This window comes from Sciurus vulgaris (genome assembly GCF_902686455.1).
Source record: "Sciurus vulgaris genome assembly, chromosome: 17".
In the NCBI taxonomy this organism is placed as follows: domain Eukaryota; kingdom Metazoa; phylum Chordata; class Mammalia; order Rodentia; family Sciuridae; genus Sciurus; species Sciurus vulgaris.
In genome coordinates this window covers 60,673,616-60,688,201 of record NC_136478.1, presented here as the reverse complement: position 1 = coordinate 60,688,201, position 14,586 = coordinate 60,673,616, and the positions used below count along the sequence as shown (strand labels likewise).

Below are 14,586 nucleotides of genomic sequence, written 5' to 3'. Positions count from 1 at the left end.
TCTTAACGCAACATTTCCTGCCTTGTAGGCAACCAGAGCGAAGACCTTTATAGAGAACTACAGCTCCGGGCAGGGCGGGGAAAAAAATGAGTCTACTTCCGCGGACATCTTGGCTTCATGGGAATTGTAGTTTTCCTATTTATGTTCGCCCACAGGCACTTGCAAGTTACAGCTCACCAGCAATTGCACAGCTCACCTTACAAGTTTCTTACAAGTGATACGTAGAGCGAGATTGTGAAGCGGCCTCTCTCAGGGTCCTTTAAGAAACAGCCGTATTTCGTTCCAATTCAGAATGCCTGGAGCAGGGTTGCCTGGCTGCAGAGGTGACCCCGGGTCATTGCTTTGTTAAAAGTGGAGCACGGGGGACCAGGAAGGCAGGAACTAAGGCAGGGCCTAGTGAGAATCCTCCTCACTCTCAGCCTTTTTTCTTACCCTGCCTACTTCCCAGAGACCCAGAGATTAGATCCCCAGCTCCCAAGAGAGGGTCAGGTAGGTTTAAAGTTTGGCCACAGAGGGTGAACATTGAGGCTGAATGAGAGAAGCTCTCCAAGCAGGAGGGAGAAGTGGGTGTCTCCAGGATCCCAGGCAGGTGGACTCTGAGGGTCTGGGACCACTGGAGGTCCCAGGTGTTGGGGACCCAGAGCCTTGATGCCTGGGTGCAGGAAAGACAAGTATTTGGGGAGAAAGAACTGGGTTCCTGGGTTTCTGATGTTGATAAAGCTGAAATCAGACTACTGGGTCTCATTCAGTCAGGGATGCGGCAATTTGGGCTGTGTGGGTCCAGGAGAGAAATTAGGTTTAGGATTAGGTGTTGAAGGGTAGCCTCCACTAGGATGTTGGATCTGTGGCCTGACTTTGTGTCTTACTTCTCCAGAATGTCTCGGGAGAATGACACTTGGAAGAAAGAGTGAGTGGGGACACTAAACGGGCAGTGGTGGAGTGGAGGTGAAAGCAGAAATGTAAAGCTTGATTGTGCCCCCTACGAATTCTCTGTCTCCTTCTCTCAGCTTGGCATCATAACCATGTTTACAGGCTCAGTACCATCAGCCTTGCAGGAAGGGGCTGGGAATCTGGACTCCTGGGTCCTACAGGGAGGGAGCAACTAGTGAAGACTCCTGGGTCTGAAGTAGGAGGGATGGGGGCCTGGACTCCAGAGTCCTGAGACAGCAAGGGCCTAGCATCTCTATTCCTGGGTTCTAGATGGTTCAGTTCTGAAGAAAAGATCTTCAGAACTGGGGGAGCAGTGCCAAGTTCTGCACCTTCTGTGACCTCACATGTGCTCAGAACCCAAGTTGGGCAGGTAGTAGGATAAAAGGGAAGAGCTCTTGAGCAAGGGAGGTGCCCTGCTTGCTGTCACCACAGTCCTATATCTCTCTCAGGACCCTGGGGGATGAACTTGCTGCTCTACGGTTGCAGAAGCTGGAACAGCAGGTACTAATGCCCAGGAATCTTGCCACCCCTTCTCTTCCATTTTCCAAACTTCCTCAGAAGCCCCATCCCCAGGACTTGCTGGTTCCAGGATCACAATGGTCTCTGTGAATCTCAAGTTTAGAGACTCCTGGGTCCCTGATAATTCTCCCAGGCCTTGGGAACCCTTTTCTCCAGGAAATGAGAAAAAACGAATTCGGGAAGCAAACCCTGGTGATGAAACTCGAAAATTTCTAAGGACCAAGAATTCTAGAGGGCAGGATAACTAGGTCTTGAGGGAGGAGGTGGTTGGGTGCTAGGATTTTTGGATTCGAAGGAGCTGAGGGATGGAGGGTCTGGGCACCTGGAACCCAGTGGAGAAATGGGCTCATGAATTCTCCCACTGGGCTTCACTTGGCACTGTCCTGGCCCCATGCGCCCCCCTCTCCTCTTCCTGCAGTGGCGACTATTTGAGAAGAAGCAACGACGGAAACGCCAGGAACCCCTTATGGTTCAGGCCAATCCTGAGCTTTCCCAGCGGCACCGGCGACTGCGGCGGCGGGAGGAGCCTTTCCTGAGTGACAGCGGTAAGGACAGGCTTTTAGGGCTCAGTGGGGGAGTTAGTCTAGAGCGAGGGATTTTTGGGAGCCAGCGGGGGCAGCAGTTAGTGGGGTCAAGGGGAGGGACGTGATGGAGCCCTGGGTGGGGCCTCTGGACAGAGCTCAGGAGAGCTTGAAAACAGGGTCTGAGACGGAGGGGGCGGGGCATGATGCAACTGGAGGTGGGGCCAAGACAATCCGGTGATTGGGCTTGGAAGAGCGCGGGGCGGAGCCTGGGAGAGGCAGGTGGAGCGGCACTCAGAGTGGCGGGGCTTAGGCTAGGGAGTATGGAGGATGCCAGGTAGTGTTGGTTTCCAGGCCTGTGTTATTTATTTATTTACTTATTTAGTGGTAGTGAAGAATGAACCCAGGGATTCGCACTTGCCAGGCAAGTAAAGTACTGTGCCACTGAACTACATGCTCCGCCCAGAATTTGGGTAACTTAGAGACGAAGTCCTTGAGAAATTGATTATAAGAACCTGGCATAGGATTGTTTAGGCACGGAGTCCGCGACAATTTAGCAGCCTAGCTGTGCTTTTGCTTGAGCCTTGGGATGGAGTTAAGAGTTCTAGAGCACTCTTGAGGGTTTGGTTGATCAGCGAATCGCCCCATGTCTGGGAGTCCAGTTAGGATGCAAATTTTCACCAAGGACCAGAATTTGTAGATTGTTTTAATGGGCCTCGCTGCACCTTCTCCCAGGCCTTGGGAACCCTTTTCTCCAAGAGAATGTGCCAGAGGCACATCTGCGTTCCGGTGCCCACAGTGCCCCAGTCACCATGAGCTGTGGTGGAGATGGCAGCAGCGAGCTCAGGCCCCTGGTGTCACCGACAGAAACAGGTACCCTCAAGTCCTCAGACCACTTACATCCAGAACACTGCTCTCTGACTAGTTCAGGAGGTTGCTCCTGGTTACCCAAGCCTTGCTGTTCAGGCTCTCAACCCCCCACCTCCATCATACCCAGGAGTTAAGGTCCCAAACCACCTCCTTCATCACCTAACAATCTGTCTCCAGCTCTTCCTTCCCTAATTCATATTCGGGAATCCTGCTCTCCAGTCTTCATTCCTATCTTTGCTTCCAGACAGTTCCGATCCAGAGTTGGAGGAAGTCTTCGTGGAAGATTTTCCTGAATCCTTCCCATCCTATAGAGAGGTTCTGGGAGCTTGTCGAAGGGGTTGGCCAGACCGACAACAACCTGGTAAATTCAGGGATGTTTGTGAGATCTGGTTCCCAGGTCCATGGGGCAAATCATCCCCTTTTATTTGATAACACTTTTAATGAGTAATGATGTCATTCACTTATGTCAGGTTTACAATTCCATGGGTTTTAGTGTATTCAGAGTTCTGCAATCATCACTACAATTTTGGAACATATTCATGGTCTCAAAATGAAACTCTGTACCCCTTAGCAGTCACCTTTTATTTCCCCTTTAAAAAAAATCCTAATCTACTTTCTATCTCTTTAGATTTGCTCATTCTGGATTTGTTTTATAAATAGAATCATATAATATGTGGTCTTTTGTGTCTAATTTCTTTAACTTAGCAGATTTTTAAGGGTTATCCATGTTGTAGTCCATTGTCAGACTTTTATTCCTTTATTCTAATGTTAGGCAACAATTTCATTGACAAGTCCTTTAGTTGGCATCCCAATCTCTCCACCCCATCTTTTTTTTTTTTTTTTGTACCAGGGATTGAACCCAGTGGTGCTTTACCACTGAGCCACATTCCCAGCTTCCTGAGCCACTGGGATTACAGGCATGGCCACCATGGCCAGCTGTCCATCCCATTTTAATTCCTCAGTCTCTCTGATGCTGTCTTTGGGACAAGAGAAAGAGAGAACTCTGAGGCTGGGAGTGAAGCTCAGCGGTAGAGCCCTCAGACTAGCATGCACAGGCCCTGGGTTCCAAACCCAGCACTGGAGAGAAATTGAATTCTAATTCCTCCTTGTCCTTGGTACCAGGGCAGTCAGGAACTCCTCAGCCTTTGTAAACCCACAGGTACACAGGGGAGGAAGAGGATGTGAGGGAGATGAGTAATGAGTAGAGACTGAGTGAGAAACCTGGAGTTGTGGCCTTAGCTAGTTAGCACCGTTGATCTTGTCCCACACTCCAGGACCCAGGCACCCTGAGCAAAGTCTCTGGCTTCTTCTACCACTTAGGGACCAGTGCAGAAGACCAGAATGAATTCCAGGATGTCCAAGATGAATATGGGGCACCCAGTCTGGCACCAGACCCTGGAATGGATGGTGACTGGGGACATGGAAGCTTGGCATTCTGCAAGGTGTGAGGAGGCACAGCCATTAAAGATTTAGGAACAGGCGGAGGATAGATAGTTTTAACCATCTGGGGAGGGTGGGGATACAATTCTGCCGCCCAATCGAAGGCCTTTTTCTTCCCTTTCACTGGTGGACAGAACTATCCACAAGGCTGTTGTGATCAAGTTAGCGGAGGCTTTGTGTGTGTTAGAGAGTTCTAGAGGATTTAAATCAAACTGGATGATTTGACTTGATGTGGGCATGACAATTAAAATGTAGCACATGAAGATGGGCAGGTAGAGGGGGTGGGCAGCTCATGCCTATAATCCCGGCTATTCTAGAGGCTGAGGCAGGAGGGTCGCCAAATTCAAGGACAGCTTGAGCAACTTAGTGAGACGCAGTCGCAAAATAAAAAAATACAAAGGGCTCAGGATGTAGCTCAGTGGTAAAACGTAGCTGAATTCAAGCCGGCTGCGGGGGATGCAGTGGCACTGATACAAAGGCTGCAGCCTGAGAGAGCGGAGCAGTGATGTATAAGGTCCAGTAGGCACTTTGATGTGGCGCACATGCAGTAGATGCTTTCACTTGGTTAGATCGGGGTCATATTATGTGTCTAGTTGAATGGGCGATATTATCAAAGGATTTTCCAATCTGAATTAGTAGATGGAGTGGACGTGGTTACAAGAAAAGCTAAAAGAGTTGGCCAATCAACAGATGTTCAGGGCGGGGTGGGCTGGCTGAGATGCTTGGCCAATAAGCAGAAAGCATGAGCGGGAGAGGGCGTAACCTTGAACTGGACAACCAATCAGCTGTTGCCAAGGTTGGATCCCGACTGTCCCTGGATTTTGAATTTGGCACGTGAGCTAGGGAGAAGACCCCGGAGAAAAGGAGGAGGAGTCGGCGTCTGCAGGGGCAAGCTCCGCAACTGCCGCTCAGGAGGTGTCCGAGGTTCCGGAAGGCGAGGACTCTACCGCCACGGAGGGCGGAGCTGGCTTGCAAACCAGCACCCGCTACTCCCCAGGCCCTCGGCTGGGAGAGGACTTGGAGACCTACGTCCTGCGGCCGGCGCCGCGGGGCCACACGGTGCAGTGTTGCATCAGCCGCGACAAGCATGGCGTAGACAAGGGCATGTTCCCCATCTACTTCCTCTACCTGGAGGTAGAGCACGGCCGGAAGGTGCGGTCACCCCTTGGGGCCCTTTGGTACCACAGCTAGGGTAGAAAGCCCTACCTCACAGGGGCAAGTCCCCCTCCTTTCTGAGCAATGTCTGGATTCTTAGGAGTCCAGACCTTGCTCATCAGAGAGAAAGGACATGTCAACTCCAACCAAGCCCTGCCCTCCCGAACACTAAGACCCTTTCCTTATTGTGCACAGCGGCATAGTTTCTACCCATCCTATAACCAAGTCACGTCCACTCCAGAGTTGGGCCTGCTCTTTCAAGGTCAGGCCATACCTTTTCAAGGTCCAAAGCTCCACCCGTTTCACCCCTCTGGGGGTTTATTGGTCCCTTCCTTGGCCACTCATTGAGACTTCTTGGCTGTAGGGCCTTAACCAATCCTGGGATAAACCTTCCTCCTCATAGATTTTCCATTCTAGAGCCAAGACAGGCTCCTTTCAATTTAGTCAGTCCCATCCAGTGTGGCCTCTTTTCCTCTGGGTACTCTCATTTCTCCCAGAAAGTTCCTTTTTCCCTCTGCTTTTCCTGGATGAAATGTCTTCCAAAGGCTTGTTCCAAGCTGAGGCCTTCCCCATTCTCCAAAGCCAATCCCTGCCTGAGCTCAGCCTCAGCCCAGGATCCAGTGGCAAAGGAAAAAAGGGAGATATTAAGATGTAAAGTTTCCCTTCGAGACCTGGTTGATTGGTTTTCAATGAGAATCTCTCCCAGCTAGTTCTGAGACACTTACTGCACCATTACTCTCTCCTCTGTAATGAGACATGGCATTTCTTTGTCATGGGCTCCTCTGTCTCTAGCCAGATACCAGAAATCCATTCTGATGGGCTGTCCTTTCCTCCGCAGCACTTCCTCTTGGCTGGGCGAAAAAGAAAAAGGAGCAAAACTTCTAATTATCTCATCTCCTTGGACCCCGAAGACCTGTCTCGGGATGGAGACAGCTTTGTGGGCAAAGTCAGGTGGGCTGAGCCCAAATGTATTGTGAAAACAAGGTGTAGAGAGCCTGGGAAGGGAAGGGGACTACATTTCCCAATAGGCCATAGGGCACAAGTTCCACCTGCTTTAGGGCATAATGGGTTTTGTAGTTTGGGTTATTTTTGTGTGCGTGTCATTTTTGTTTTTGTTGGTACTGGGGATTGAACTCAGGGGTACTTTGCCACTGAACTACATCCTCAGTTCCTTTTTATTTTTATTATTTTATTTTATTTTGGGTATGAGGGAGTGAAACCAGGGTTGCTTACTACTGAGCCACATCCCCAACCCTTTTTATTTTTTGTGTTGAGGCAGGGTCTTGCTGTGTTGCTTAGGGTTTTGCTAAGTTGTTGCTTGCAATCCTCCTGCCTCACTCCACAGCCACTAGGATTACAGGCATGCTCCACCACACTTAAATGGGTTTTGTGGTTCTACAGGTTGTATATCCAGAGGTTTGGGAAGAGAAAAGAAAAAGTTTTGATAGTATAAAGCACAGGCTAACATTTAAGACAAATTCCTTCTTGAGAGATCTGGACTGGAACCCCTAAGTTTATGTGGGAGAAGAGATCTGGGATGTGTGAGTTCTTGTATCCTAGAGAGAAAAGGGAATCCCCCCTCTCTTTGTGTGTGTGTGTGTGTGTGTGTGTGTGTAGTGGAGATTGAATCCAGGAGTGCTTTCTCTACCACTGAGCTACATGCCCAGCCCTTTTTATCTTTTATTTTGAGACAGGATCTCACTAAGTTGCTCAGGTCGGCTTCAAATTAGTGATCCTCCTACTTTAGCCTTACAAGTCACTGGGAAACAGTCGTGCACCATTGCATCCAGCAGGGAAGAGGGTTCCTCTAAAGGGCCAAAGCAGGAGGTTAAACACATGGTTCACCAAAGGAAGAAAGGGCGAGGACCATGGATACAGGGAACATGATTCTTACCTAGAGGACTGATTTGGGAAAGCACTCACAGCCAAAGAGTAACAATTATTTTACTTTCATTCTACCGACTGCCTTCCGCGAGCAGATCTAATATATTGGGCACCAAGTTCATCATCTTCGACAATGGGACTAGTCCTGATCGCAGGCATTTCGTACCAGAAACTGACCGGCTCAGAGAGGAGCTGGGAGTCGTATGTTATGTGAGTGTCCCTGGAAAGAGGAGAGAGGAGAGAGAATGAATTAATGAATTAATAAAGGGCAGGGAAAGTCAGTTGGGAAGGAGAAGCCAGGCTAACTGGAATATTATATTCCCAGGAGACTAACGTTTTGGGATTCCGGGGACCTCGGAAAATGACTGTGGTCATCCCAGGAACCGACAGCCAGGGCCAAAGAATCAGCATCCAGCCACAAAAAGTGAGTCCTCAATGGTGGGCATCTCTGGGTCCGTGGAGGAGGGACTGGGGGGGGCCGTCCTTTCAGGTCATGAGAAGTCACTGGAGGACTTCGCCAGACACCAGTCTCAAGGAGTAAAGGCTAGAGATTCAAGAATTCTGTGTCGGAAAGAAAAAAAAGCTGGCTGATGGTAAGTGAACAAACCCTGTTTCACCTTTGAGGAACAAGAGTCGTTACTGAATCGCCTCCAACGGGGGTCCAGCCAGGGACTGGTCCTGCTGCAAAACAAACCCCCGTCCTGGAGCGACGAGAGCGGAGCCTATGTGCTCAATTTCCACGGTCGAGTCACTCGGGCCTCGGTCAAGAACTTCCAGATCGTGCATCCAGAAGACCGTGAGCTCCTGGGAACCGGCTTACCTGGGCCAGGGGGCATGAGAACTACTCCCATCAGCACTTGAGCGTTTTTCTGGGGAGGGCGAGACTCCTCGCCATTGCAAGGCCTATTGGGAAATGTAGTTTACACCGCCCTCGGAGGGTTTCCCAGTTTAAGAAGAGCGCGGTATAGCTTCTTGGGAGTCGTGGTTCCTGAAGTTATGAGGCAGGGAACTGAGCGGGATCTGGTTAAGGCTGAGTTCTTGATTTTCTCCTTAGCGGACTACCTGGTTCTTCAGTTTGGCCGCGTGGCCCCAGATATGTTCACTATGGACTTCCGATTTCCGCTTTGTCCGCTCCAAGCCTTTGCTATCTGCTTGTCCAGTTTCGATGGGAAGCTGGCATGTGAGTAACTCAATAAAATACCATCCCCTCACTAGTTTCTGGCCTGAGTTTAGAAAAAGGATCCCAACATGCCTCTTTCTGCTTGTGTGTGTATATGTGTGTGTGTGTGTGTGTGTGTGTGTGTGTGTGTGTGTGTGTGGTGTGCGCGCGGGGTGGGGGATTGGACCGAGGGGTGCTTTACCACGGAGCTACATCCCTGGTCCTTTTTATTTTTTGAGACAGGGTCTCACTAAGTTACTGAGGCTTGCCTTGAACTTGCAATCCTCCTGCCTCAGCCTCCGGAGTAGTGGGATTACAGGCGTGAGCCACCACACCCAGCACCAATACTTATTAGATACTGCTTGCATGTACAGTCCAGTGCTCTAGGAAGCGGACTGTGTAACAGCATCTATTCCTGCAGGGCCCACAGTCATCATGGGAGATGGACCCTAAACAAAAAAGGCAAAAATTCAGAAAAGCACATGCAGCCACAATGTTAGTTCAGAGCAGGGCAACTCTAAAAGTGACAGTTGTGTTACATGTGAAGAATCAGGATAAACTAGCTGAGCAAGAGGGCCCTGGTGGGAACATTAGGCAGCAGGCAGAGCTCCCCAAAGGCCTTGAAGGTTGGAAGGGGTGTGGTTGCCTTGGGGAAATAGAAATCTAGTGTGGCAGGAAGCTAGGGAACCAGTAGACCTCTGGCCCACCATTGTTTTAACTGAACAGACCCTGTGAGCTCAGAGAAGGATTCTAACCTGTTGATGTAAACTTGAGTGGGTAATTGAAGACATGCATAGTAAATGTGAACTTACTTTAAACTTTAACAACTTTGGGAGTTCCTATAATTAATTCCATAAGGTAAGTAAAATCCCTTAAGGTGTATAAAATTTTAGTTATGTTGCAGATAAGGAAACAGTTTTTGCACACAGTACTTATAAATATGAAGTCAGGCAATGGAAAGTTTTGAGGAACACAGCAGCTGGAGAATGTAAAGGCCACAGAGAATTAATCGGGCCTTAACACATCAGGGAGGCACAGACAACTGAAGCTTAACTTTTTCTTTTTCGGGATAGGTGAGTCAAGCCTCCAGTCCTCTTGGGAAGATGACTGCCCAAGTTTAATGAAATCTAGGCAGTTGCCAAAAACAACTACAAAACCAATTAGCCCTTCATACTGCTCCCCCCCAAATCAGGAACCCAAGAGGTAGGATACTGTCAGTACACACACAGAGACATTGCTCACTACAAATCAAAAAGCTTTATTCCTTAAATAAATCAACACTTTAAAAAAATTAATAAAATTAATAAATAACATGCAACCATTTGGTCTTAGCCACGCCTCCCACTGAGGTTCAGGCAGAGAGCTGGTGCTTCACAAGAAGAGGTGTGAGGGGGTGTGGCCATTGCATGGCTCAAGGGCGTGGCCTGGACTGGAGCCTCTGAGGAGATCAAGGGGGAAGATAAGGTCTGGGTAGAGGTAGGTATGGGGGCCAGAGAACTGGGTGCATTCCCAAGGCGTGCCCAGGCTCTTGCCCGGGAGGCAGGGGTGAAGCAGGGACCCAGCGCCTCCTGTGCTTGGGCGATGCGGCGGGCAAAACGGCTCCGATCCCGAGCAAGCTGCTCCCAGGGGCCCCGGCGGGCGGCCTGGGCAGGGCCTGCCCAGACAGTCAGGAAATGCACCGTGACCTTCTCAGAGAAGCGCACCTGAGGACAGACAGACAAAGATACATGTAGACACAGGGTTCCAGACAGAATTGAGGAAAATCAGCTACACAAAAATGCTTGCTATTTGGCTAGTCACATGCCTGTCAGACTTCCAAATGACTCACTGGAGAAAGATGGTTTCCGGGAGCTGCCTCCTCCTCCCATAGGGGCCTCAGCCTCTTACAGAGGATTGCAAGATAATGCACAGTCCTCCCAGAAGAGTTCCTATGCAACCTGCTGCAATGTACTGGGACCCAGGAGTCCTGGCCTCCAGCCCTTCCCCATTAGACCAGAGTTCCAGCTCCCAGTCCCCTCCACCCTCCAAATTTAAAAAGATCTGGGCCCTTTGCACCCACCTTTCTGGCTTTTGAGGGAGCTTCAGGGTCTGGATCCTGGGTGGGTGTCTGTGATGACCTGAGTCGCCTTTGTAGTCTGAGGGGCAGCTTAGGAGCAGTCCAGGGACGTGGTGGCTTCTCTCCAGGTAAGTAGATGGCCACTCGGAAGGGGCTGGTCTCAGCTTCCCATTCCTCCTCAGCTGCCTCTTCCTCGGTGTCCTTTCCAGGTTGATACATCCAGCCCCTGAGGTGGGCACTCTGGGCCTGAAGGGAGGGGCAGTGGCCCCAGGCAGCTGCTTCAGAGCCCTCTCCTCTGTCCTCATTCTGCTCACACTCATCTTCCTCCTCGGTGTCCTCCCCAGGACGATACACCCAGGCCTTGACGAGTGCACTTGTAGGAGGGGTGGGAGATGAAGACTCAGCTTCTTCCTCCTCCTCAGTTGACTCCCAGTCACTGTCCTCATCTTCCTCCGTGTCTTCCCCAGGATGATACACCCAGGCTTTCAAGAAGGCACTTGTAGGGGGGGTGGAAAAGGAAGCCTCAGCTTCTCCTTCCTCCTCAGCTGATCCTGAATCACTATTCTGCTTGTCCTCTGTGTCCTCCCCTGGCCTACACACCCAGGCCCCCCCTGAGGCACTTGTAGAGCAAGAAGGAAGACCCTCTGTTCCTAAAGCACTGTCGTCATCCTCCTCTTCCTCTGTGCTCTTACTGGGTTGATACTCCCAAGCCCCAAGCCGATGCTTCTCCGCTGGAACCGAGGACCATGGCTCTGGGTCAGCTTCTCCTTTCCCAGGGGCTTCTAAGGCCTTTCCGCCCTTCTCCCTAGGCCTCTCGCCTGAACAATATCCCCATCTGCTGGAGTTGCAGCCTGACAATGAGGGGGAAATGGATGTCTTCCTGGCTTCGTTTTCTGTTCCTTTTTCCTCCGTGGCTTGATCCTCTTCCTCCCCTGGGCAATACCCACAAGGACTGAGTTTGGAGCCTGAAGACTCAAGGGAAATAGAGGCAGCAGGAACTTCTTTCTTGATGGGTTCTTCATCTCTGTCCTCCAGCACTGGATATGGTTCCAAGTGTGATGGAGGATAAGAGGCCTTGGTCACTCCCTCCACAACTCCCTCTTCTTCAGTTTCCTCCTCCCCAGGACTCTTATCAGAACCTTGCAGGGCTCTTATCAGCAGGCTGGGGGACAGGGACTGGCCATCTGTAAATTCCCTTCCTTGCTCTCTGGGGACTCTGTTTGCATCTTCCTCATTATATTCTTCATCTCCTGAAAGTCCCCAAGCTTCAGAAGGGGAATTACTGGCCTTTAAGTCAAGGCAGGGTGCCAGGTCTGCTTTTCCACCCTCTTCAGGTACTCCACCGTCTTCCGCCTCCCCTTGAGGATGCTGGACCCAGGTTCTATGGGAGATGGCCAGAGAAGCCTTCACTTCTCCCTCCAGGCCACCTTCTACCTGATTTTCTCCTATTACTGCTTTTATCAGCCAGGGCTGTGGAGGTCCTGGGCCCCTCAGGCAGCTCCAGGCCCGGCTGAGGAAGCCCATCAGTGGGGACAGAAGGTAGAAGGAGTGGGCTTCCCTCCAGGACAGGTTGTGATGGGGTACTTGGCCTGGGGCCATCTGTCTAGGCTGAAAAAAGGGGAGGAAAAAAAGGAAATAAAATTTAGAAACCATTTATGAAATAGTATCAGGGCCTGACACTGAGTCATGGCAATGGAAATAACAACAGGAGATTCCTTTCTAATCCAAGCCACGCCCATCTCTGTTTCTTGTTTCCCTTCTCAACACCCAGTCTTCTGGGCCTCCTGTTCTCCTTCCTTAGATCTAAAGATTCAAACCCCCTCCTTTTACAACCCAGAAATCCCAATCCCAAGAACAAAGATCTTTTTACTCGCTTCCCTTGGGACAAAGTCGATCTCCAGTTCTCTTACTCTCCTGAGGAATGATAACCGCCTTCCTCCCTTGGAGCCTCAAAGTGTTCTGACCCCCAGATTTCCTTCACTGGGGACCCAGAACCTGGCTCCTAGACCCATTCTCCCTCAGGCTTAAGACTCCAGGCTCCCAATCCCTTCCCCTGCCGAAATCCGGACCGCCCACCCAGGTGACTCCAGATCCTGGAGTCAGTCCCCCATCCCGAACCTCCCCAGACTCAGGAGTCCAGGCCTCCAGGCCCTCCCTCCACACTACCCCGAGTCCCGACTCCAAACCCTCCTGTTTCGGAACCAAAAGTCCAAGGCTTTCCTCATTATTGATCAGGAGTCTGGCTTCCATCCCCCAACTCCCCGGGGCCCTAGGTATTCTGATCCCTAACTCACCGACTAGGGGCGTCAGTGTCACCCAGGAGGTAGGAGCGCCGGCTCGGGCTGCCAGAAGCGATCGCAGGTTCGGACGACTCGGAAGGCCAGCGCGTTCATCTCGCCCTCAGGCGTGGGGCTCGCGGGGCTCGAAGTATCACGGGCTGCCTGAAGCACTGTCGCGACAAACGGATGCGGAAGGCGTGGCGTCTCACATGTATTCATCCACAGCAGGGAACTGATCCAATTAGCTCTGGCGCAGACTGCAAAGCTTTTATAGTCAATCGCAGCCGACGTGGTGACGTCACGAGGAGAGGCGGGGTTTCGAAACGTCTACGCTTCGGGTGGAAAGTGAAAAACAACTTCGGACCTCTGGCGGAAATTCCAGGCTTTGTGACGTCACGGCGGCATTTCCAAGCGTGGTCACGCCCCGAACAAAGTAGCTGTCAATCAGATGCGTGGACCGCGTAAGCTGCTAGCAGGCGATCTACTTCTGTTCCAGGCGCGTGCTTTCCCACCGCAATTTAACCTGCGGGTGTTAGTCTAGAGTCTCCCAACTTCACGTTCTGTCGACTTCCTCCTCAACCTGGGGAAGTAGAGACAATATTATTCCCACCTAACAGATAAGGAAACGGAGGACGGGAAATGAAATCGTTTGCTCAGGGTGATCACAGAGTCCAGCTTGATTGCAAATGGGAACAAGAATATAAGCACCATGATTTGCTTGGCTCACTGCTTTCCTCTCAGTGGCTATAACCTTGTGCCTGGCACATAGTAAGTGCTCAACAAATACAGAGTGTGGTGAATGACTGCTAAAGCCAGAGCTTCGGCTCCTTCGCACACACAGACACAAAGCTACTTTCTTGATCTTCACTGCTTCAAACTTGGGCAAAAACTGTGCTTAGGAAACTGAAAATCTACCTGGGTGGCATTCTGCTACAAGTTCCAGGCCCAGGGACTCAGTTCCAATTCCCAGACCTCTTTCCCTATTGGATCCATAATATTTGGCCCGGGGGGGGGGGGGGGGGGGGCGTTAATCAGGGATTGTACTCAGGAGCACTCAACCACTGAGCCACATCCCCAGCCCTGTCTTGCATTTTATTTAGAGACAGGTTCTCACTGAGTTGCTTAGTGCCTCACTAAATTGCTGAGGCTGACTTTGAACTCTGAGATTATAGCTGCTGGGATTATAGCTGCTGGGATTATGGTATGATCCATAATCTTTGTGTGTGTGTGTGTGTGTGTGCGTGTGCGCACACCAGGGCCTTGCACGTGTTAGGCCAATGCTCTACCAATGAGCCACACTCCAGCTCTAGTTCATAATTTTTTTTTTTTGAGGTGTTGGGGATTGAAACATCCAGGAGCATTTTATCACTGAGCTACATCCCCAGCCCTTTTTATTTTCTGTTATGAGACAGAGTGCCTCACATGGCCTCCCAACTTGCAATCCTCCTGCCTTAGACTCCCAAATTGCTGGATTTACAGTCGTTTGGCACCACACCCAGCTGTTCTGGTCCACAGTCTTGCTTCTCAAAATATGCCCAGAAACCATGCCTCCCTCCTGAGGCGTTGTCCTCAGTGTAGAACAAGATTCTCACCTGGATATGAGCTGGAGGTCTGAAACCGGACACTTGACCCAGCCCTAACCAGAACCCAGGACTCTTCATCTTCCTCCTCCCTCAGGGACTGACCATCCCCAGCCCCAGCCAATCAAACTGCACTTCAAGGCCTCTGGCTCAACAGAACTCAGGAGTCCTGACTCCTAACACACACCCTCTC

At 50.8% G+C, this 14,586-nt stretch overlaps 2 protein-coding genes across 5 annotated transcripts; one reads left to right on the top strand and one right to left on the bottom strand.

Moving 5' to 3' along the window:
* Positions 1-143: 143 nt before the first annotated feature.
* On the top strand, positions 144-8,594 carry TULP2 (TUB like protein 2). Of its 3 annotated transcripts, none has more exons than XM_079119103.1 (13): positions 144-323; positions 875-907; positions 1,380-1,431; positions 1,868-1,994; positions 2,706-2,843; positions 3,085-3,201; positions 4,161-4,282; positions 5,124-5,432; positions 6,274-6,386; positions 7,415-7,529; positions 7,645-7,743; positions 7,944-8,115; positions 8,374-8,594. In XM_079119103.1, exons 2-13 carry the CDS (start codon positions 876-878, stop codon positions 8,505-8,507), a joined length of 1,530 nt encoding a protein of 509 aa, XP_078975229.1. In that variant the 5' UTR covers positions 144-323; position 875; the 3' UTR covers positions 8,508-8,594. The 3 variants fall into 3 exon arrangements, with proteins under 3 accessions (XP_078975229.1, XP_078975228.1, XP_078975227.1); XM_079119102.1 differs by having other exon boundaries at positions 144-489; XM_079119101.1 differs by lacking the exon at positions 144-323 and having other exon boundaries at positions 504-907.
* Positions 8,595-9,716: 1,122 nt separating this feature from the next.
* Positions 9,717-13,046, bottom strand: PPP1R15A (protein phosphatase 1 regulatory subunit 15A). Of its 2 annotated transcripts, none has more exons than XM_079118056.1 (3): positions 12,829-13,046; positions 10,538-12,142; positions 9,717-10,181 (listed from the first exon to the last, which is right to left on the bottom strand). In XM_079118056.1, the coding sequence occupies exons 2-3, from the start codon at positions 12,131-12,133 to the stop codon at positions 9,807-9,809; spliced, it is 1,971 nt and encodes a 656-aa protein (XP_078974182.1). In that variant the 5' UTR covers positions 12,134-12,142; positions 12,829-13,046; the 3' UTR covers positions 9,717-9,806. The 2 variants fall into 2 exon arrangements, with proteins under 2 accessions (XP_078974182.1, XP_078974183.1); XM_079118057.1 differs by having other exon boundaries at positions 10,538-12,137.
* Between the last annotated feature and the right edge of the window lie 1,540 nt (positions 13,047-14,586).